The sequence below is a fragment of the Carcharhinus amblyrhynchos genome, chromosome 14 (genome assembly GCF_965287045.1).
Source record: "Carcharhinus amblyrhynchos chromosome 14, sCarAmb.v2.hapA, whole genome shotgun sequence".
NCBI classification, from domain to species: Eukaryota; Metazoa; Chordata; class Chondrichthyes; order Carcharhiniformes; family Carcharhinidae; genus Carcharhinus; species Carcharhinus amblyrhynchos.
In genome coordinates this window covers 47,245,963-47,269,245 of record NC_137337.1, presented here as the reverse complement: position 1 = coordinate 47,269,245, position 23,283 = coordinate 47,245,963, and the positions used below count along the sequence as shown (strand labels likewise).

General features: G+C 39.7%; 1 protein-coding gene across 2 annotated transcripts; it reads left to right on the top strand.

The window, feature by feature from the left end:
• Window positions 1–26: 26 nt before the first annotated feature.
• On the top strand, window positions 27–23,276 carry ppp2r3c (protein phosphatase 2, regulatory subunit B'', gamma). Of its 2 annotated transcripts, XM_080202808.1 has the most exons (13): window positions 27–140; window positions 7,303–7,433; window positions 8,146–8,250; window positions 12,274–12,386; window positions 13,328–13,425; window positions 13,518–13,588; window positions 13,690–13,822; window positions 14,967–15,022; window positions 15,120–15,195; window positions 15,283–15,419; window positions 17,545–17,682; window positions 21,258–21,317; window positions 23,075–23,276. In XM_080202808.1, the coding sequence occupies exons 1-13, from the start codon at window positions 65–67 to the stop codon at window positions 23,261–23,263; spliced, it is 1,383 nt and encodes a 460-aa protein (XP_080058934.1). In that variant the 5' UTR covers window positions 27–64; the 3' UTR covers window positions 23,264–23,276. The 2 variants fall into 2 exon arrangements, with proteins under 2 accessions (XP_080058934.1, XP_080058935.1); XM_080202809.1 differs by lacking the exons at window positions 27–140; window positions 7,303–7,433; window positions 8,146–8,250 and adding an exon at window positions 11,303–11,800.
• Window positions 23,277–23,283: the final 7 nt, after the last annotated feature.

Sequence of the window (23,283 nt, the reverse complement as noted above, 5' to 3'; positions counted from 1 at the left end):
GCGTAGGGTCAGAGGTCAGAAAGCAGCCAATGGTGTGTGGGGGAAAGGTTGTGGTGATGATGAGATGGCGGCCGCTGAGGAGCAGTCACCGGCCCCGGATTGGAAAGCAGCTCTAAAGAGTCGGTTGGAGACTATGAAAGGTAAACGCACGCAAGCGGCGTCCCCTTCTGATTCAAATGGAAGGTCGCAGGCCTAAAGTGTTTCTCTCGGCAGTTGATGCTATTCGACGTGTCAAACATTTTCAGCATTTTCTGTTTTTTTTCGGCCACCCCTTAGGGTTTGGGGGGAATTGTACACTTGGATACGTACGTAACGAAGCGGAAAGCTAGTTTTATCTAGAAATTCTGCAACTGCCAATATTACTGACTAACTTTTAATTCACTTAGTTACGGGCAACTGTGTTGTTGAACGGTGGTGTGGAGACGCCGGCATTGGACTGGGGTAAACACAGTAAGAAGTCGCGCAACACCAGGTTAAAGTCCAACAGGTTTATTTGGTAGCACAACCCACAAGCTTTCAGAGCACTGCTCCTTCATTAGGTGAGTGAGAGTTCTGTTCACAAACAGGGCATAGAAAGACACAAACTCAATATACAAAATAATGGTTGGAATGCGAGTCTTTACAAGTAATCAAGTTTTAAAGGTTAGACAATGTGAGTGGAGGGAGGGTTAAGCTCAAGTTAAAGAGATGTTTGTTGTCTCCAGCCAGAACAGTTAATGAGATTTTGCAAACCCAGCAAGTTGTGGGAGTTACAGATAGTGTGACATGAACACAAGGTACCGGTTGAGGCCGTCCTCATGTGTGTCAGTCTCTGCTCAGCGACTCTGCGTGCCATGTGTCATGAAGGCTGCTTTGAAGAATGCTTACCTGAAAATCAGAGGCCAAATGCCCGTGACTGCTGAAGTGCTCACCAATAGGAAGAGAACGCTCTTGCCTGGTGATTGTCGAGCAGTGTTTGTTCATCTGTTGTCATAGCGTCTGCGTGGCCTCTCCAATGTACCAAGCCTTGGGACATCCTTTCCTGCAGCGTATCAGGTAGACAACGTTGGTGGATAGTGTTCTCATGTGAGATATGGCATCCATGTCGATGATCTGGCACGTCTTGCAGAGGTTGCTGTGGCAGGGTTGTGTGGTGTCATGGTCACTGTTCTCCTGAAGACTGTTACAGACGATGGTCTATTTGAGGTTGTGCGGTTGTTTGAAGACAATAAGTGGGGGTGTGGGAATGGCCTTGGCAAGATGTTCGTCGTCTTCAATGACTTGTTGAAGGCTCCGGAGAATATGTCGTAGCTTCTCCAGTCCGGGGAAGTACTGGACAATGAAGGGTACTCTGTCCGCCATGTCCTGTCTTTATCTTCTGAGAAGGTCAGTGCGGTTTTTCGCTGTGGCGTGTCAGAACTGTCAATCGATGAGTTGAGCACCATATCCTGTTCTTAAGGTATCTTTCAATGTCTGGAGGTGTCTGTTGCAATCCTCCTCATCTGAGCAGATTCTGTGTATGCAGAGGGTTTGTCTATTAGGAGTGGCTTCTTTAATGTGTTTAGGGTGGAAGCTGGAGAAGTGGAGCATCGTGAGATTATCTGTGGGCTTGCAGTACAGTGATGCTTCGGTGATTGTCCTTGATGGAGATGTGTGTGTCCGAGAATGCATCCAATTCCAGAGAGTAGTCCATGGTGAGTCTGATGATGGGATGGAACTTGTTGATGTCGTCATGTAATTGTTTCAGTAATTGTTCATCATGTGTCCAAAGGAAAAAAATGCCATTGATGTATCTAGAGTATAGCATTGGTTTAAGATCCTGTGCCCAACCTGTGCATGAAGATGTTGGCATATTGAGGTGCGAATTTGGTCCCCGTAGCTGTTTCATGCGTCAGGATGAAGAACTGTGTGGGCGGCACGGTAGCGCAGTAGTTAGCACAGTTGCTTCACAGCTCCAGGGACCTGGGTTTGATTCCTGGCTTGGGTCACTGTCTGTGTGGAGTTTGCACATTCTCCTCGTGTCTGAATGGGTTTCCTCTGGGTGCTCCGGTTTCTTCCCGCAGTCCAAAGATGTGCAGGTTAAGTTGATTGGCCTTGCTAAAATTGCCCCCTAGTATCCTAAAATGCTTAAGTTAGAGGGATTAGCAGGTAAATATGTAAAGATATGGGGGTAGGGCCTGGGTGGGATTGTGGTTGGTGTAGACTCAATGGGCCAGATGGCCTCTTTCTGCACTGTAGGGTTTCTATGATTTCTATGAACTGGTTGAAGGTGAAGATATTGTGGTCAAGGATGAAGCAGATGAGTTATAAAATTGCATCTGAAGATTGGCAGTTGTTGGTGTTGAGTACTGAGGCAGTTGCAGGAATGCCATCATCGTGGGGGGTACTGATATAGAGTTTCAAGACTTCTGTCGTGACGAGGAGTGCTCCTGGTTCAACTGCTCCATCTGTGCTGAGTTTCTGTAGGAAGTCTGTAGTGTCACAACAAAAGCTGGGGGTTCTTTGTACAATAAGTTTCAGGATACCCTCAATGTAACCGGAGAAGTTCTTGCACAGGGTACCATTGCCTGATACGATGGAATGCCCTGGTGGTGTTAGCCTGTGCCTCCTTCAGGAGGCAACAGAGATTTCCAACACAGGGAGTACATGGGATGAGAGCATGGAGGGTGCTCTGATGGTCCAATCAAATGTCTTGATCAGTCTGAGTTGACGAATTTGTTTTTTGGTTGGATCTGTGGGTAACTGTCTGTAGTGTTCCCCGTTGTTCAGTTGTCGGTACACTTTTTTGCAGTAATCCGATCTGTTCAGTATGACGATGGCCCTCCTTTGTCTGCTGGTTTGATGACAATGTTGCAGTTGATCTTGAGACCGTGGATGGTATTCCGTTGTGCGTGGGTGGTGATCGGGGGCTGTCTTGTGAGTGCGGCTAGTGAATCTGAATCTGGCATTGACGTACCTCCTGATGACATGGGCATACATGTCGAGTTGAGTGCAGTGACCTTCTGGAGGAATCCAATTCGACTCTTTCCTCTTCGGTTACTGCACTGCGGATCTCTGTCGGCTGTTCCGGTTCATTGGCTGTCTCACTGTGTTTGCTGTTGGCCTCTTGGAGTTTGTGGGAGAACTCCCACAGCCTCATTGGTCTGATGAATTCCTCTGTATCCGCTGGAAGACTGATAGGGTCTATTTTGATGGTGGGGCAGAAATTGAGCGCTCGGCTAAGAAAGACTGTTCACGAAGCTTGGTCGTATGAGTCATTCTCCTTTTGGCAGAAATCCATTTTAAATGACTCCAACTTGGGCTTTCTAACGTTCTGAGATTTTCAGGATTTAAAAATGATCTTGGATACTGTTGTTAGTAATCCATGAGTTTAACTCATCAATGGAAAACATAGTGTGCATCACTCAGCACCTTCTCACTGCCTCTGCTCTAGGAGTGTCCATTGCAGTATATCGCATCATACCATCCGAAATGAAAGCACCACACATGCAATGCATGATCCAAGTCTGATCTTACAATGTAGCATATATCAACAATAGCTGCTTGTACTATTTGTGGTTTTAATATAATTAAGCATCTCCAAATGCTTTGAAAAGGCATTTATAAAATGCAACACTAAGTCACATAAGGAAATACTAACCACAAAGCTTGATCAAAAGCTTTCTAGTGTCTTAATGGAGAAAATGGAGGCAGAAAGGCTTAGGGAGAGAATTTTAGAGCTTGGAGCCTAGGTAGCTAATGGCATCAGCTACAGCAGCATATGAGGCAACAGCTAGGAAAGAGGTGATTCAATATATTTTATGATTCAATACATTATATAGCTACAAAATTATGTTGGAGAATTTGGACTAGAGCGATTTAGTCAGCCCTATCTATCCCGATAACCCTACAAGTTAATTTCCCTCAAGTGCCTATTCAATTTCCTTTTGCAAACCTTGATTCATAGAAGGAGAGACATCGCCAAAAAGATTGGTAGACAGTGAGCTCCATATTGTTTTTATGCAGCAACTCAAACATTCTTTCTCACATTCCCCTCCATCCCACTGTATCTCTTACCCAAAACCTTAAATCTGTGTCCCCTAGCCCTTGTATGAGTTGTTGAGAACGACTTTTCTTTGCCTATTGTATCTAAATCTGTCATAATCTTGTACACCTGTATTAAATCTCCCTCATTCTCCTTTGCTCCAACATAATTTTGTAGTTAAAATCCCTTATCCCTAGATCCATTCTGATAAAGACCCTCAACATCCTTTCACTGACCATTGCATTCTTTCAAAAGTATGGTGATTAGAATTGATTGCATACTCTAGCTGTGGCTGAACCAGAGCTTTACAAGTGTTCAACACAACTTTTGTACTCAATTCCTTAATTAATGAAACTCAAGATGCTAACGATTCTGTGTTCTGCCATCTTCAAGGATCTATGCACATGAAGTTCAGCTGTCTCTCTCTCTTCTTCCACAGTCTTTAGAACTGTCATTGGGCCTAATTGCCTCCCCATCTCTTCTGCCAGTGTACCACCTCACACCTCTCTTAATAAATTCCATCTGTCACTTTTCTGACCATTCACTAACCTATCAATGCCCTATTGCAATTGATTTGCATCATTCTCACTTGTTTGCCATACTTGCAAGTTTGGTAGCTTGACAGATGTTGAAATTTTGCTCAGTCTTCCCATACAGTATCCAAGTTATTTATATGTACTAAAGAAAGCACTGGCCCTTAGACAACATCAGTGTTCTTCTTAGCCTGGCGACTCATCTTTTGCGAAAATTATGCTCTTGCAATTTTGGTAAAAATCCTTATAAAACTGAGAGTTTCTTCAGAATTAGGTGCTGTGAATTCCCCCATGGCCTTGCCCAAATATTTGAAGGAAATTATTTATCCTTTCACTGTTTTTGAGTAATCAGAGTTACACCATACCCGTGGAGTAAAATTATTTATCCTTTCACTGTTTTTGAGTAATCAGAGTTACACCATACCCGTGGAGTAAATAAATAATTGCATTTTGTAATATTACTTCCGCAGAAAAATATTGCTTTTTCTGTTTTGTAGTGATACCTGTGGAGTAAGCACAAATGGCAGTCATTACGTACATTGATTTTAATGTACTGGGTGCCCATAGCATCACCTCAAGAATTTAATGTGTTGTAGAATAGCAGAACCTTTCTCAAATTATGACATAGAAATTGAGAGAGGTCATTTTAAAGCTGTACTTAGTTCTGGTGAGACTATATCTGGACAATCGCACATGGTTTTAGTGTATCTATTTCAAAATCGTACGCTTAAACTGGACCAGATGCTGGGCAACACGACAGCTCAGTGACTATCACTGTTTGCTGTGCGGATACATGTATTTGGGCCAGTGTCTGTGGGAGTTTGCGCATTCCCCCTGTGCTTGCATGGGTTTTCTCCGGTTTCTTCCCACACCCCAAAGATGTGCTATTAGGCTGACAGTTGTAATAAATTGTCCCTAAATTAGTCTTCCCTCAATGTGGAATGCCATAAGCATAGACAAGGGTCATGGGTGGAGGGGGGACTCATAATGTCAAAATGGCGGCATGGGCTTGTTGGGCCGAAGGGCCTGTTTTCCCGGGCTATTTTGTTCTTTGTTCTTTGGTGTATCCAGGCCAACACATCCCTCAATCAACAACACGCACACAAAAAATACAGATTACCTGGTCGTTATTACATTGGTTTTTGTAGGAGTTTACTGTACACTTGCAGGACTAACTACGACCACACATTCTTTAAATTAAGTTACTTGGTTGGTTCAGTGGTGGGTGGTCTAGTGATCATGGACAACATATAAATGCAAATCTCTGTTTCTGCATCTCCTAAACCAAGTACAGAAAATACAACAGTGTTGACCTAGAAACCCCATTTTGAAATAGATACACTAAAACCATATGCAGTTGTCCAGGTGTAGTCTCACCAGGACTAAATACAGCTTTAAAATGACCTCTCTCAATTTCTATGTCATAATTTGAGAGAGGTTCTGCTACTCTACAATATATTAAAATTCTTGAGGTGATGCTGTGGGCCCCCAGTACAGTAGAATCAATGTAAGTAATGATTGCCATTTGTGCTTACTCCGCAGATATCACTGCAAACAGAAAAAGCAGTATTTTTCTGTGGAAGTAATATTACAAAATGCCACTATTTATTTACTCCATGGGTATGGTGTAACTCTGATTACCCAAAAACAGCGAAAGGATAAATAATTTTCTGTGCTCTCCCACATTGTGTCATTAAGTGCTTCCCAAGTCAGAAGCAGTTCTAGTTTGTCTTCCACGCTCTTGCCACAACAAACTCCCTTTTAAGAGTTGCAGGCTACCTTTAACTAGTACAAGCCTCTCGTGTTTTTGGGCCCTCTGCTGCAATTATGTGGTTGCTCAACAGCTGGCTGCTTGCTTGCCACAATCATGCTAATTATCCAGCTATGTGAAATTGTCATTCTGATACCTGCATCCTGCGTTAAATTCCATACACTAATTTTTGGGGGCTGCGAAGTTTGTCCTTTTTGTCCCTCTGATTTCAATCCCTTTTTCTCTCTTCACAATTTTTAGCTTTTTAGATCCCACTTTCTCAAATTTCTTCACTCTCCTTTTAAGATTCTAGTTTAAGTTTATTTATTGTTGTCATAAGTAGGTTTATGTTAACACTGCAATGAAGTCACTATGAAAATCCCACAGTTGCCACACTCCGGCATCTGTTCGGGTACACTGATGGAGAATTTAGCATGGCCAATGCGCCTAACCAGCATGTCTTTTGGACTGCAGGAAGAAACCACGCAAACATGGGGAGAATGCGCAGACTCCAAACAGACAGTGACCCAAGCCAGGAATCAGAGTTGTTTTCCTGACGCTGTGAGGCAGCTGTGCAAACTGCTCACATATAACTCCACGTCTTTGTCCAATGGTTTGATTACCTCTTCTAATCTCTCCAACTGGTGGCTCTTTGTTTCTTGCACCTCTGCAAGATTCCTTGAAACATCCTTTGTGTGAAACACGCTAACTGTATGTACGTGGCACGTTGTGATTCTAGATTTGTTTATCATATTTCATTAAGTTATGGGCACTTGGTTAAACAAATCATTTAACTTGATATCTCTGGATTCACATTATGTTGACTATAATATTTTTCAAACTTTAAAAATGTTTCATAGGAGAGATAATTAATGTTTTTCTTGATGAATATTTAAAATATTTTACATTCAGATACTAAAAAACGAATACGTGGGTAAAGAAAAATCTGTTGAAGTTGATGATGAGATTTTTCCTGAAGAAATTTTAATGGTCCTTTCTGTTTTCAAATGATCCAGCTAAAAAAACAACAGACCAAGAACCGAAGGATAATGAGATGGATCTGTTCACCAAATACTACATTGAATGGCGAGGAGGCAGGAAAATGAACAATCTATCTTACAAAAGCATTCCAAGATTTTATTATAGGGTAGGTCTCTGTTTTCAACTCACGAATAATCTATTCCAGCAGATGTCATTGCCAAGCAGTCAAGAACAGGAAACATGGCAGACTGGTTTACTTGAGAGACACAAATCAATTCTTGTGGCCCCCTGTAGCAAGCTACCTTGCTCAGTATCAAATCTCCAATTTTTTTTGATCTGCATGGCTCAATAACACATGGAATGATGCAGATGGAATCTTTAGAAGGAGCCTGTAGTTTTGAAATAGCATCTCTAGTATCCTTGTCTTATGTGAATCAAAGTGGTTTGATACCAGTGGAAATTGGCTTTGTATCAATTTGGCTAGTGGACACTATATTTAAAAAAAGTAGGGTTTAGCTTCATTTTGAATCTAGATGCTTCAACTAAACATTATTCACATAGGTGATCTAAGGCACCAACGTGAAGTAAAAGTCAGCACCACAATAGTTTCTCTATTGTTTTACATGTGTAGTGAGCTCAGAAGTAGACTTTTGGAATTCCGTAGCTTGCTTAAAGTTCAACAAACTATACAACCAGCAAAATTGTGTTCTGGAACACAGTAGAATTTTTAAGTTGCCTAGTATTTGCTCTGCTTTGGTATTTTGTATGCTGGTTTCTCTGTAGAGTAACAATTTGTAATTAACTGATGTGTTATAATTTCTGTATATATTTCATTAAATTGACAAATTTCCTAAACTTTCTTCCCATGCTTTTATTAGCTTCCAGCAGAAGATGAAATTTTGTTACAGAAATTAAGAGAAGAATCCAGGGCAGTATTTCTTCAGAGGAAGAGTAGAGAATTGCTGGATAATGAAGAACTACAGGTCTGGAAAACCCAAGGTTTTGCTTAGACTATCATTGAAAATGATTGAAAATCTTTCTGATGTTTCAATATCATGGTATGCTCATGTCTGTTGCCACAGAATAAAAATCAGATTTATGCCCACAATATATGATAAATAGCTGCATTAATTTAGATATTCAGTAGTGTGTAATGTATTTTACCAACAAGAAATGAAGGAACTGGGTGGAAAAATCATCCTAAACCAGTAACAGAAGATGTAATTGCTTTATTTGCTGTTATTGGATAAGTGAAAGTATTACTACAAAAGAAGATTTTTAAAGCGTGTTTTTGGGAGTGGAGTTTGAAACCATCAGCCTGGGGGATTCTGGAGGAGAAATCCAAAGACACTAACTTGGTTTCAGCGAGGAGTGTGCATTTGCCTTCAGCCAATCTGTGTGCTTCAAAAAAGGACTTGTGTGTCAATGAGATCATTGTAGATTCAAATTGTTGTGTCATCCGTATTAATCTTAAAGCCTGTGTGTATTCCTTAAACTAAGGAGAAACAAAAGGCTATTGTATCATAATCCAACTTTTCCATGTTTAAAACTCATTATTTATCAGTCCTGTGTCTCTGTTCCTCCACGTTTTATTTTTTAAAAAGTAAAAATTACTCTCTCTTGAGTCTGGGTTCCATTCTGGGATCTTCCTGTCCAGTTATAGCATTAATTAGGATCATAACATATATAATGAGTTTTCCCATGATTATTTACATCGACATTTTACCCTTTGCTGTGGACTGAAGCTCATCATTTCTATTTCCACTTTATTTCTCCCCCTTATTTATGTTTTTTTTTCCTCTCTTAGTCCCTTCTTTCCTGTTATCATGCCTCTTTTCATTTCTCCCTGCATGGGTACAGTGTCCCACCTCCACCCCATCCCTCCTTCAACCCTTCAGAACTCCTCAACCATATTAGCTATTTACCTATATAGTCCCCATCTCCTTTAACTTTGTCATCGTCATTCCTCTGGGGCAGCACAGTGGATAGCACTGGTACTTCACAGCGCCAGGGACTCGGTTTCGACTCTCAGCTTGGGTCACTGCCTGTGCAGAGTCTGCACGTTCTCCCCATGTCTGCGTGGGTTTCCTCTGGGTGCTCCAGTTTCCTCCCTCAGTCCAAAGATTAGGTGCATTGGCCATGCTAAATTCTCCCTCAGTTTACCCGAACAGGCACTGGACTGTGGCACCAAGGGGATTTTCACAGTAACTTCAATGCAGTGTTAATGTAAACCTACTTGTGACAGTAATGAATTAACTTTAAACTGTTCAAAAACAATAACCTTGACCCTTCCATCCATGCAAATTAGTGCCCCATCTACAACCTTCCTTTCTTCTTCAGAGTTCTTGCATGAGTTACCACTTCCCAAATTCACACTTATCTTTACCAGATCCATTTCAATATTTGTATCCCTCCAAACAGATTTCTGCCCTCCTATAACACTGAACCAGCTCCTGTCAATGTCACATAACATACTTTTGTCACGGTCACATAAGAAACTCCCTTGTCCTTCTCAATACATCTGTAACCTTTGACACTATTGATCACACCATCCTTTTCCATTGCCTCTCCACCACCTTCCAGTTTGACAGCACTGCGCTTGCAGTCCTGTTCAATTCTTAGCTATTAAATTGTAGCCAGAGAACCATGTGCAATGGCTTTGCCTCCTGCTTCCATAATTACCTCTGGTGTCCCCCAAGGATGTATCCTTTGCCACCTCCTATGTCTTAACAACATGCTGCTATTTGGAGACATCTTCTGGAAACAAGTCATTTTTCACATGGGTGTTGACAACACCCAGTTTATCTCATCACCACTCCTTGAACCTCTACTGTCTCGAATATGTCGGATATCCAGCACTTGATGAGCAGAAATCTCCAATTAAATATTGAGAAGATTGAAGCCATTATCTTTGGTCCGGTTTGACTCCATCCCTGTCCCTGGCTACTGTCTGAGGCTGAACCAGATTTGGTGTCACGTTTTACTCCAAGATGAACTTCCAACCATGTATCTGTGCATAAAGACTTGTACTTCAACCTCTGTCTCTGATCCTCCCTCACCTCATCTTCTGAAGAAACTTTCAGCTATATTTTTAATGTATCTTAACTTGATTCTTCTGATGTACTTCTAGCCTGCTCTCATGTTGTATCCTTTGCAAGTTTGTTTTGGTGCTTGTGTCCTAACTCGCATCAAGGTCAGTTTGCATACATCACCCTGTGCTTGCTGAGATGCATTCAATTCCATTTCAGCAAAGCCTTGATGTTAAAATTCTCATCCTTGTTTTTGAATCCTTTCATAACCTGCCCCCTTCCTATTTCCGCCATCTCCTTCAGCCTCTCAACATTCCAAGATATGTTTGTTTAATTTTGGCCTCTTGAGTATCACCAATTTTAATTGCTCACCATTACTCCCTGTTCCTTCTGCTGTTTGGGCAGTAAGGTCCAAAATTCCCTCCTTAAATCTCCCTGCATCTCTCCTTCATTTTTTCCCTTTAAGATACTCCTGAAAACCTGCCTCTTTGATTATCTGTCCTAATATTTCCCTATATCTTCTTGGCACAGTTATTTTATAATGCCTGGGCAAAGGAGATGTTTTATTGTATTAAAAGTGACATTTTCTAAACAGTAATGAAACTGACTAAAATGAAAAAGAGAAACATGCAAATTAGGTCATTAAATGTACATAAAGGGTTTGATAATTGAAGTAATCTCAATTTCTGTGTTTTTAAGGATTGAGTTAGTTCGTTGTATCAAAAAAAGTTAAATGTATCTCACCCTTCCTTCCTGAGAGCTAAATTTCTGAAGATGGATAGGAGATGTGGGGGCTTGGGAGAAAAGATAAATCTTTCCACAGCAGTCTGGTGTACTTTCCAATAGGAACCATGAATCTACTTTTAACAGCAGCGTTGTAACAGGATGTTAGATAAAATACTTTGAAAGAAAATATAGTTATTATGAAAGATGATTTTTTTGGATGTACAATATTAGTGAAATATAAATTCTTTATTTGTATCAGAAATGGTATTTCACCTTTCTTAGATGAAATCCTACTCTTCATGACACCTTATGATTGTAAAATCAAATGTCAAAACAGTTTTGCTTATTTAAGATATATTCACAAAAATCAGTAAATCACCTGAACAACTCAGGTCTCTGCTGTTGCATTCAGAATTAGACAAACTGAAACTAGAAGTTAATTCAGAAACAGCTAGCCAATCAGAGTGTAAAGAGCAGAACAAATAAGAACCAAGAAAGCCACCCTACCCCCATCCTGTTACCACTGTCCCTTCGTCTTTTGCTCAGCATCATTAATCAGCTTAACCATGAACTTAATAGTTTCAATTTTGATTAGTTTTCCTTTCAAGTTATACCTGTGATTACTATATCAAGGCAAAAATCATTGTTTATTTGCTGTGCCTTTTCTGGCCCCATTTTTTTTTCTATGCGATCTAGAAGTCACAGACAGACAGATGGGAAGCAATTTGGACCAGATGTTGCATGGCCATTGCAGTGCAGTGAATCACTAAAGCAAATGGTTTGTGAGCATGTTTTAGATGCGGCAGTTGTAAGATAATCTATAATTTAGACTGCTGGCACAAATTACATCAGACTTGCAAAGTATTTATGGTTGCGGTGCTTTTATGGAGATTCAGTAATGTTGCTTGTCAATATTACTTTGGCAGTAGTTTTGAAACTTAAGTCAGTAAAAGTTAACTCTCAGCTCATTGCCACACTTCTATTCTGGATTCCATAATAAGAACATAAGAAATAGGAGCAGGAATAGGCCAACTAGCCCTTCGAGCCTGCCCCGCCATTCAATAGGATCATGGCTGATCTGTCGTGGCTCAGTTCCAAATTCCCGCCCTCTCCCCATAACCCTTAATCCCCTCTCTTATCAAAAACCCATCAACCCGCGTCTTAAAAATATTTAGAATGAATGGTTTGAGTTGCAAATAGTTAATTTGTGGATCTGTATACATAATGTTCCTTTTTTGTATTGTTTTATAGAACCTGTGGTTTTTATTAGACAAGCATCAAACCCCTCCACTGATAGGAGAGGAAGCAATGATAAATTATGAAAACTTTCTGGAGGTCAAAGAGAAAGCAGGACAGAAATGCAAGTAAGTATCATTTGTAAGCATATTTTAAGTTGAAACTGAAGAAAAACTTCAGATATTATAAATACCTTTTCTTTTCCTGACTCTTGAATCAGGCGCATGTTGTAATGAATTGTACAATGAAAACTACTCGTGTGCAATTTTTGATTATAGAACTGTTCTTAAACTAAATCATACAGGAACTGACTTAAGTACAGTTGACTAAACAGTAACCACAGCTTCAGTGGCACAGCAGATAGCACTGCTGTCTCACAGCACCAGGGACCTAGATTCAATTCTTGGCTTGAGTCATGATCTGTGTGGAGTCTGCAGTTCTCCCCGTGTCTATGTGGATTTCCTCCCACACTCCAAAAATGTGCTGGTTAGGTGCAGTATCCATGCTAAAATTCTCCCACAGTGTACCTGAATAGATGCCGGAGTGTGGCGACTAGGGGATTTTAACAGTAACTTCATTGCAGTGTTAATGTAAGCCTGCTTGTGACAATAATAAATAAACTCTAACCTCTTAACCCTAAACTCTCAAAACTCTGAAAACAGCAGCTGTTTGCTTAATATATTCAGCAGTCTAAAATTTCTGAGATTTGTTGGGAGAACTATGCAATTTCATCACGTGTAATTAAAATGCAAGAGTTTATTTTGTTCCCTTCGTTGACCTGAAAATAGCACATTGGTTTTTCTCCATTAGTCATTGTGTTGTATAAATGCTTGTGTTGAGTTGTATTGCTCAATTGCTGATGTCAGGCTAAAAATAACAACACCTGTGCCAAGTTACAGAAGTAAGGGAAGGTAGAAACAGACAAGTCTATTCCTTGGGAATTGTTTTCAATAAAATACACAATATCTTTAAATGTTGATTTTTGTGGTGTTCATTTTTAAAATCACTTTAGTGAGTATTTTTACATGATCTTTCTGTTATAGCTAATTGCATTTAATTTTATCTGCAGGCAGTTCTTTGCAGCTAAGATTTTTGCAAAACTCTTGCACAATGATCCATATGGAAGGATATCTATAATGCAGTTCTTTAATTATGTCATGCGGAAAGGTAATAAAGTCTTGTGATGCAAACTGTTAGACAACTTTTTAATTTTTTGCAGAAAGTTATGCAACTAACTACTAAATCTATTTAAATTTTAGTTTGGCTACATCAAACAAGGATAGGTCTGAGTTTGTACGATGTAGCAGGTCAAGGATATCTTCGTGAATCTGTAAGTACCCCATGTACCGATCTGACAATTTTACCACATTTCAAATGCATTTAACGCTGCATTCTATGCTATGCTAATCCCACCCTAAATTACACCAACAGGATTTGGAGAATTACATTTTGGAGTTGATTCCTACTTTACCACAGCTTGATGGCTTAGAAAAGTCTTTCTATTCATTCTACGTGTGCACAGCTGTTAGGAAATTTTTCTTCTTCCTTGACCCACTCAGAACAGGCAAGTTGATATTTCCTCATTGAATTATAAACCCAGTAGCATTTAACCTTCTTAGCTATCTAAACATTTAGTTCTTTTTGGCTGTTCATATAGCCTCCTTTTACTTTAGACATTTAGTGTTTTGTGAGGCTACTAGCAGTGCCAACTCGATTAGCTGAGAAGATGCATCTTGTTTTCTTTCTCCTGATGCTGAGGTGTGAGGTTCTATGCTGTTACAGCAATATCCTATTTAGTGAATTAGGATATTTACTTGTTAAGAGCAAATTGGATTTGCTTCATTCTTAGAACTGAAAATTAAGTGCATAGGTTTTAGTTGAAAGTTCAGAGCTATCCTATTGAATTGGTGAAAGTAGCATTCTCAAGTTCTATCTATATTTTGTGTATACATTAAGTGTAACTGAAAATTTTGATAATTATGTTGATTACCTGAATTTGTAATTGCTAATTTCATTGTGTTATTCATGAGATTAATATTGGCAAATGGAGCTTCATGAAAATAATTCACAGTAGTTAATAAGCAAATAGTAAAATGACTTCACGTTTAGTCAGAAAGGACAAATTATCTTTAAGAGAAAAGTAATTTAAAAAAAGTGGACTAGACAAAAATCCTACCAGTTTCTTACAAAAATTATCTATGACAACTAAATGGTAGTTGTATCAGTTTCTAAAACTACTATCAATATTCAGAATACAAAGCTATGCTTGTAGCTTTTTATAAATGCATTTCTTAAGAGCTGGACTCTGTTACCTTCGTAAGGGAAACTTTTTTTGACACATACTGCTGACCCTGCTCACAAAGTCTTGGAATCATTTAAACACCAGTAACATTCCCTATAATGTAATCCAACCTCTATTTTAAAAGAATAATCCTGAAGTACCAGGATGAATTTCTACTTTCTTCATCACTTATCCTTTTTGAGATTACTAGTTTATGTTGTTATGTGGGTGTTGGTTGTACAATGTCTGGAAACTGGGTTGAGACCATTGAAACTTAATTCAAATTTGACAATCTGATGTTGAGTTGCAAAAATAGGATGACTTACTCATGCCTTCATCTTTAAAATATTGGATCGTATTTTACTGTATACACACTGGCATGGTTGTACAGATTAACATTTCTTTCATATCTTTAATACTCCTCTAGGCAAGATAAAAATTCAAGATATTTTGGCCTGCAGCTTCTTGGATGATTTGTTAGAGGTAATTAACCATCTGAAAAAGTTTGAATTTTAAATGTGACCCATTAATAGCAATTAATTGTTTCAATAACTATTTTCCTACTTGTTTATATTTGTAGCTCAGAGATGAAGAACTGTCTAAGGAAAGTCAAGAATCAAACTGGTTTTCTGCTCCTTCTGCATTGAGAGTTTATGGTACGTATAGGATGCATACAGAACCTTTTCCTATATGGGGCATGTCCATTTTAATGCATGGTTAACTATATTTTATTTACCTCTTAGGTCAGTATTTAAATCTGGATAAAGATCACAATGGAATGCTCAGCAAAGAAGAACTATCACGTTATGGTACTGGAACACTTACGAGCGTATTTTTGGATAGGGTTTTTCAGGAATGTCTAACGTACGATGGAGAAATGGTAACTGCCAACAAATAATTCTTGTAAAGTTAAGAAAATGTAATGGATTTTAATTTTACTCTCATTGAAACTACATTTATGATTCAATCCATTTCAAAATACTACTTTCAAAGAAGTTTCTATTACAGTACAGAATGTCTGAATGATTTCCCATTGCAATATTAGGCTACTAGTGATTTTGAGGTTATCAGATTAAGGATTAGACTTGCAGTGCAGTTTCTAAGTTATTACTCTAGCCTCAGTTTGGTAAATTCTCAAGCTTAAATCCCATCATTGCTCTCTGGCCATATCTTAAATAATTAAACTGTCAAGCCTAGTAGTTTTGCCTTGACTGTATGGTTAGGTGATAAGTGATGATAATCAAGTACTTTTCTTGCTCAATAGAGCAAAAGGTAGTGTTTGTTTAAAAAAATCTACATATTTATTACTTTGATATTGTCACACATGGGAGTTAGTTTATCTCAGCTGGTTGGACAGTGGGTTAGTGATGCAGAGCAATGTCAACTGTGCAGGCTCAGTCCCATATGAGCTGAGGTTCTTCACAAAGGACTGGCCTTCTCAACCTTGCCCCTCACCTGATCGTCCAGCTAAATCAGCACCAGTCAGTTTTTCCTCCCTCAAAACCTACAGTCATCTGGTGCGATGGTGACTTTACCTTTATTGTCATACATGTAGTATTTTGCCATAACTAGTTAATCTTTGTCTATTTTATGCTAGAATAGAGGAAAGAGGTCTACTTCAAGCTTGAGGATGGTTAATTTTTCTTTTTAACTATAAGAGCAATTATAGACAAGTGTCAGGCTTTCATAAGAACATAAGAAATAGGAGCAGGAGTAGGCCATCTAGCCCTTTGAGCCTGCCCCGCCATTCAACAAGATCATGGCTGATCTGAAGTGGATCAGTTCCACTTACCCGTTTTGTCCCCATAACCCTTAATTCCCTCGTCTATCAGAAACCTATCTACCCATGACTTAAATATATTCAGCGAGGTAGCCTCCACTGCTTCAATGGGCAGAGAATTCCAGAGACTCACCACCCTTTGAGTGAAGAAGTTCCTCCTCAACTCCGATCTAAACTGCCCCCCCCCCGCCCCCCCACACTTATTTTGAGGCTGTGCCCTCTAGTTCTGCTATCCTTTCTAAGCGGGAAGAATTTCTCTACCTCTACCCTATCTATCCCCTTCATTATCTTATATGTCTCTATAAGATCCCCCCCCTCAGCCTTCTAAACTCCAACGAGTACAGACCCAGTCTACTCAATCTCTTCTCATAGGCTAATCCCCTCATCTCCGGTATTAGCCTAGTGAACCTTCTCTGCACTCTCTCCAAGGCCAATATATCCTTCCGCAAGTGCGATGACCAAAACTGCATACAGTACTCCAGTTGCGGCCTCACCAGTGCCCTGTACAGTTGCAGCAAGACCTCCTTGCTTTTATATTCTATCCCCCTCGCTATAAAGGCCAACATTCCATTTGCCTTCTTGATCACCTGCTGAAATTGCAGACTGGGTTTTTGCGATTCGTGCACAAGGACCCCCAGGTCCCTCTGCACTGTAGCATGCTGCAGCTTTTCGCCTTTTAAATAATAATCCCTCCTACAATTATTTCTGCCAAAGTGGATAACCTCACATTTGCTAACATTATACTCCATCTGCCAGGTCCTCGCCCACTCTGCCTATCCAGATCTCTCTGAAGACTTTCCACACTTTCCACGCAATTTGCTTTTCCACTCATCTTTGTATCATCAGCAAATTACGTTACCCTACACTGTCCCCTCCTCCAGATCATCTATATAAATGGTAAACAGTTGAGGGCCCAGCACCGATCCCTGCGGCACTCCACTAGTCACCAAATTTGGTGCTACAGAAAATGAAATGGAAAACAAGGAAAAGATGTACCATTTCAGTAATTACAAAGAGGAATAAAAATTATGTAGGTGCCACAAGAAGTAACTTGTTTTGCTCACCTTGTTAATACCAACATAAGTAATGTATTTTTGTGAATTAGATGTTAAGAAATTGGTCATTTATCACATTAGCAATAGAAAATGTCAAGAACAATTTTGAATGTCCTTGAAATGAAAACATTCCTATACTTTAGAAGTTTACCCTTTCATGTTTTCTTAAGGATTACAAGACATACCTGGATTTCGTTCTTGCTTTGGAAAACCGAAAGGAACCTGCTGCTCTCCAGTACATCTTTAAATTACTGGATATGGAAAATAAGGGTTATCTTAATGTTTTTTCCCTCAATTTCTTCTTCAGGGTGAGCACTGATTTATTAACAGCTTTGCATGAAGATCAATGTATATTTTTCAGTCATTAAATACATTATTTTTCTCTGGATAAAAAATTCATCAAGATGGGGCTGTCAATGCTAGGATTGGAACTCTTCCTATTTCAAGCACCCGATATCCATATTGAGCATCCTGCTATCAGGTGCTAATGTAGAATAAAGCTCATTCTATTCCAAAAATCTGCTTCAGCACCAACCACAGAGTAGAGGGTGTGTCTCCTATCAGCATTACATTCTTTCTATAAGTCAATCTATAAGCAATTCTATGAGCTTTATGAGTAACATTACTTATTGGTGTTCTGTTAGTTTTTTGTGTTATAGGCCCGTTGTCCACTGGAATTTGGATTAAATAATTTTACCACTTCTCTCGATCACTTCATTGTTTCTAAATTATCAGACCATTCCTCCAACATTCAATATTGGATAAGCAAAAATTTCTTCCAACTAGATGCTGAGAAGATCAAAATTGTCTTTGGTTTCTGCCAAATAACTTTATTCCCTACCACTGACTCGTCTTCTAGCTGGCAATTGTCTGAGGTTGAATCAGACTGTTCATAAACTTTATATCACATTGACCCTGGGATGAGCTTCCAACCATATATCCTCATTAAGACCACTGATTTCGACCTCTGTATCATCACCCAATTCCTTATCCCATCTGTGATGAAACCATCATTAATGACTTCGTTATCTTTAGACTTGAATACTCTAATGCTCTCCAAATTGATTCTCCCCGTTCTCCCTTCCATAAAGTCATCCAAAATCCTTATGTTCCACCTCATACCAAGTCCTGTTTACTCATCAATCAGTGCTTATTGGCCTACTCTTACTCCTAGCTGAGCAATACCATCTTATCCTAGTGTTCAGATCTCTCTATTGCCTTGTGCCTTCCTAATTTCCTTCAGCTCTGCAACCTTCTGAAGTTGGTGCACTCTGTGATCTGTGACTACTCCCAATTTTAATCACTCCACCATTGGCAGCAGTAATTCCAACTGCCAAGGCCTTAAGTTCTGGAATTACCTCCCTAAACCTTTCTACATCTTCCCCTCCACCTCCTTTAAATACTCCTTAAAAATCTACTGACCAGCCATATCTCATGTGACTTTGTGTTGTTTGATAATGCTTTGTTACATTTGAGTGTTTTAAAGGAGCTATATAAATAAAAGCAAAGTACTGCAGGTGCTGGGATCTAAAGGGGTGGCACAGTGGTTAGCACTGCTGTCTCACAGCGCCAGGGACTTGAGTTCAATTCCTGGCTTAGGTCACTATCTGCATGGAGTTTACACATTCTCCCCCTGTCTGCGTGGGTTTCCTCCAAGTGCTCCAGTTTCCTCCCACGGTCCAAAGATGTGCCGGTAAGGTTGATTGGCTGTGCCAAATTGACCATTATTGTCTCGGGATATGTAGGTTAGAGGGATTAGCAGGGTAAATGTGTGGGGTTGTGGGGATAGGGCCTGGGGTGGGAATGCTGTCGTTGCAGACTTGATGGGCCAAATGGCCTCGTTCTGCACTTTATTTAAAAACAAACAGAAAATGCTGGAAAATCTCAGCATGTTTGACAGCATCTGTGGAGGAAGAATAGAGTAACATTTCAAATCCAGATGACCCTTCATCAGAGCTACGAGCAAAGAAAATCAGAAGAGATTTATACCATGGCAGGGTGTAATTTGACAAAGGAAGTGTAAATGATGATCGAGAAGGCAGAGTGTTCTGCCATTCTCCACTTAATGGACGTTTTTAGCACCTTTCTCAGTCTTCATTATTCATTCCAGCATTTTCTATTTTTGTTTGAGCTATATTGTTGTTGTAATAATAGTTGTGCAGAGGACCTTTGCAACCAGCAGAGACAAGTAGCTTTTTATTCCATCAATCTTCCCTACATTTAAATTCCCATGCCTCAGAAGTAAAAAAAAGCTTAGTTATCCACTTCCCAAAACATCCTATTAATGCACAGTGGTACAGCTAATATAGTTTTCAGAACATAACATGTGTATTTAATGTTACATATCCTTATTTTAATCATTTTCTGCCATAAGTTATCTGAATACCTTTGGTTCTAATTCTTAAACTGTACATACTGAGCTATAGTAAATGGTTAAAAATATTTTTTTGTGGGGAGCACAGAACTATTCAAACCAAGAAAATTAAACGTTTTTGCATCCCTGAGCGATCCAACCATCTTATGATTTTGAACTGAAGGAAAAATTGGCTGGAATACTTACTCATAGAGTCATCGAGGTTTACAGCACGGAAACAGGCCCTTTGGCCCAACTTGTCCATGTCTTTTTTTTTAAAACCCCTAACCTAATCCCAATTGCCTGCATTTGGCCCATGTACCTCTATACCCATCGTACCCATGTAACTATCTAAATGCCTCTACTACCTCTGACAGCTTGTTCCAGACACTCGCCACCCTCTGTGAAAAAACTGCTGCTCCGGACACTTGTATCTCTCACCTTAAACCCATGCCCTCTAGTTTTAGACCCCCAATACCTTTGGGAAAAGATATTGACTATCTACTTTGTCAATACCCCTTGTTACTTTAGACCTCTATAAGGTCACTCCTCAGCCTCCTACGCTCCAGAGAAAAAAGTACCAGTCTATTCAGCCTCTCCTTATAACTCAATCCATCAAGTCCTAGTTGCATCCTAGTAAATCTTTTCTACACTCTTTCTAGTTTAATAATATCCTTTGTATAATAGGGTGAGCAGAATTGCACACAGTAGTCCAAGTGTGGCTTTATCAATGTCTTGTATAACTTCAACAAGATGTCCCAACTCCTGTCTTCAATATTCTAACCGATGAAACCAAACATGCCGAATGCCTCCTTCATCACTCTGTCCACCTATGACTTCACTTTTAAGGAGCTATGAACATGTACCCCTAGATCTCTTTGTTCTGTAACTTTTCCCAATGCCCTACTATTAACTGAGTAAGTCCTTCCCTGGTTCAATCTACCAAAACGTATTACCTCGCATTTGTCCAAATTAAACTCCATCTGCCATTCGTCAGCCCACTGGCCCAATTGATCAAGATCCTGCTGCAATTGGAGATAACCTTCCTCACTGTCCACCATGCCACCAATCTTGGTGTCATCTGCGAACTTACTAACCATGCCCTCTATATTCTCATCCAAATCATTGATATCAATGACAAATAACAGTAGGCCCAGCACTGATCCCTGAGGCACACCGCTGGTCACAGGCCTCCAGTTTCAAAAACAACTCTCTACAACCATTTTCTGGTTTCTGTCAAGAAGCCAATTTTGTATCCATTTAGATACAAATTGAATAATAAGTTTGTGTGTTATTTTCACCCAAGTCATCTGGAATATCCATTCTCAATTAAGAAATGTGCTCATAATGTGTTGTAATGGCACTTGCCTTATCGTGTCAAAGGTGAAATGTTCTGAATAATATTTGACTTGTTTATCAACCTAAAAAGTAACAACCTAAACTTAAAGACTGACAAACACTCAAATTCTCTCCTCTATTTCAATCCAGGTGGTCTTACTGCAGTTCTGTAATTTGTTGTTGTTTACACAGGCTATACAGGAGCAAATGAAACTTCATGGTCAGGAGCCAGTTTCTTTTCAGGATGTCAAGGTACTTTATAACTTTTGAGAATGCATTTCAATGCTAAAGAATAGAATTAGAAAAACAGCTAGTTTTAAGGGCAAATCTTGAGTTTCCATGAGTAATACAGCAATACTGCATTAGTCTGCAAGAACAATGGCAGAGAATATGCCTGCAATTGTGTATGCAATCTCGCAAAATTTCAGTCATATTAAAATGCCATGGCAAATTTTGATTCAATTACTTCACCTCCAGTACTTGTTAATATGGAATTTTCAGGTAAATTGTATAACTTAATCTTGTAGTAACAGCAGGGCTTTTTAACAGCTCAATTCTTTTTTCATTCTGATTTTCTGGACATATATTTCTGATCAAATAAAACTGTCATAAACCAATTTCTGGGTTAAATAATGTCAATTATGATGCTTCAGTTAGAACTAAAAGACATCTCATCCACTGCTAATAGAACAAGAACTTACAGGTGACAGATTGAGACAACCTAATTTCAGTGTTTGTCCTGAAGACTATTGGGCAGAAGATTCATCTCTAGATTCTGGCTTGGGTCAAAAACATTTCAAAAGTGAAAGGCAGAATTTAACAATGCATCTCTAAAGACAGCTGATTTACCAACTATGAAGTTCCTAGTTTCCTTTAATTTGAATAATAGTGTTAGAGAAATAGGTTGTTTATAACACTTAAGTTAAAAATAGGCTATTGTCTGCAAATGTGAGAGTACTGTTATAATGTAGCCATGTCCCTTTCAAATTCTTAGTACTTTTATAGTTCTAGCAAGAAATGTATTGGAGTCCAAAAAAGAATATTGGTAATGTATCATGTGAAAGGATCTCCTCCACAATTAAAATGCTGCAAAAAGGATCAACAAAATATTGTTCAGGATTTGCCTGTGGGCTTTGGGACCCCAGTGGCAGGAGTTAATAATAGAGGGTTTGCTAAGCACTTGTGGGGAGACAAATGAGGGAGCTTGCTGTCCAATTCACGATGGCTGCCAATCACAGACCTAGCAGCTTAAAGCTGTCGGCAGCCCTTCAGCTAAGAGAACACGAGGGCATCTCAAAATGGAGGTGCTCTAGCAGAGCTCAAAATAGGCAGGACCCTCTGAGCGGTGCATTTGAGCTGCATATCCTACCTTTGCTGACAGCGATCCCTACTTTGGGGGCAACGGAGCATCCTGTTCTGATGCCAGCCCAGCCCAGACCAGACTACTTCAGGATGACCACTTCCATTGAGTTGGGAGTCTTTGCATGCAGCTGGGGGTCCACTCCAACACTTGCATCCTGATGGGTGGGCCTTATAAATGCAGATTGGCTGCCCACTGTAAGGCAGCATGTTGATCTGCTCCCAGAGGCTTCATGCTCCTGCTGAAGCTCCCTGCTATTTCTGTGCCTTCCCCACCACTCCTGGGGCCAGGAAAGCTCTGCCCCTTGTCTCTAGAATTGTGGCGACATTTTACTGAGTATACTGCAACTAAGGGTTACTAGTCTGGCTCAATGCTGAGAACACGTTGCCCCTGATTAGAGGATCTAGAACACAGGATCACAGTCATAAGGTGTCAGCCATTTGGGATGGAGATGGGAGGGAAGGAATTAAGAGATAATTGAATAGTACGGGAAGATGGAGTTGAAATATATGATCAGCATGTTGTTGAATGGCAGAGCAGGCTTAAAGGGCTGAATAACAGAACTCGTGTAACATTTTCAAAGAAAAGTTAGACTAGCATCCTCTTGCATGATCCAGAATTTATACTGAAAAACTGTTTGATCTTACAGGATGAAATCTTTGACATGGTTAAGCCTAAAGATCCATACAAAATCACTCTTCAAGATTTAATAAGCAGTGGACAAGGTGACACAGTCAGCAGCATTCTAATTGATCTAAATGGTTTTTGGACTTATGAAAACAGAGAAGTTCTTGTTGCAAATGACAATGAAGGTAATGCTGATCTGGATGATACATGATTCCATCCATGCAATGTTTT

Bases quoted from the DNA above. Each gene is read 5' to 3' on its own strand.
- ppp2r3c (XM_080202808.1), top strand. From the start codon at position 65: ATGGCGGCCGCTGAGGAGCAGTCACCGGCCCCGGATTGGAAAGCAGCT. The intron at 141-7,302 runs GTAAACGCACGC...CAAATGATCCAG, and splicing joins TCGGTTGGAGACTATGAAAG to CTAAAAAAACAACAGACCAA. The intron at 8,251-12,273 runs GTCTGGAAAACC...ATTGTTTTATAG, and splicing joins TGGATAATGAAGAACTACAG to AACCTGTGGTTTTTATTAGA.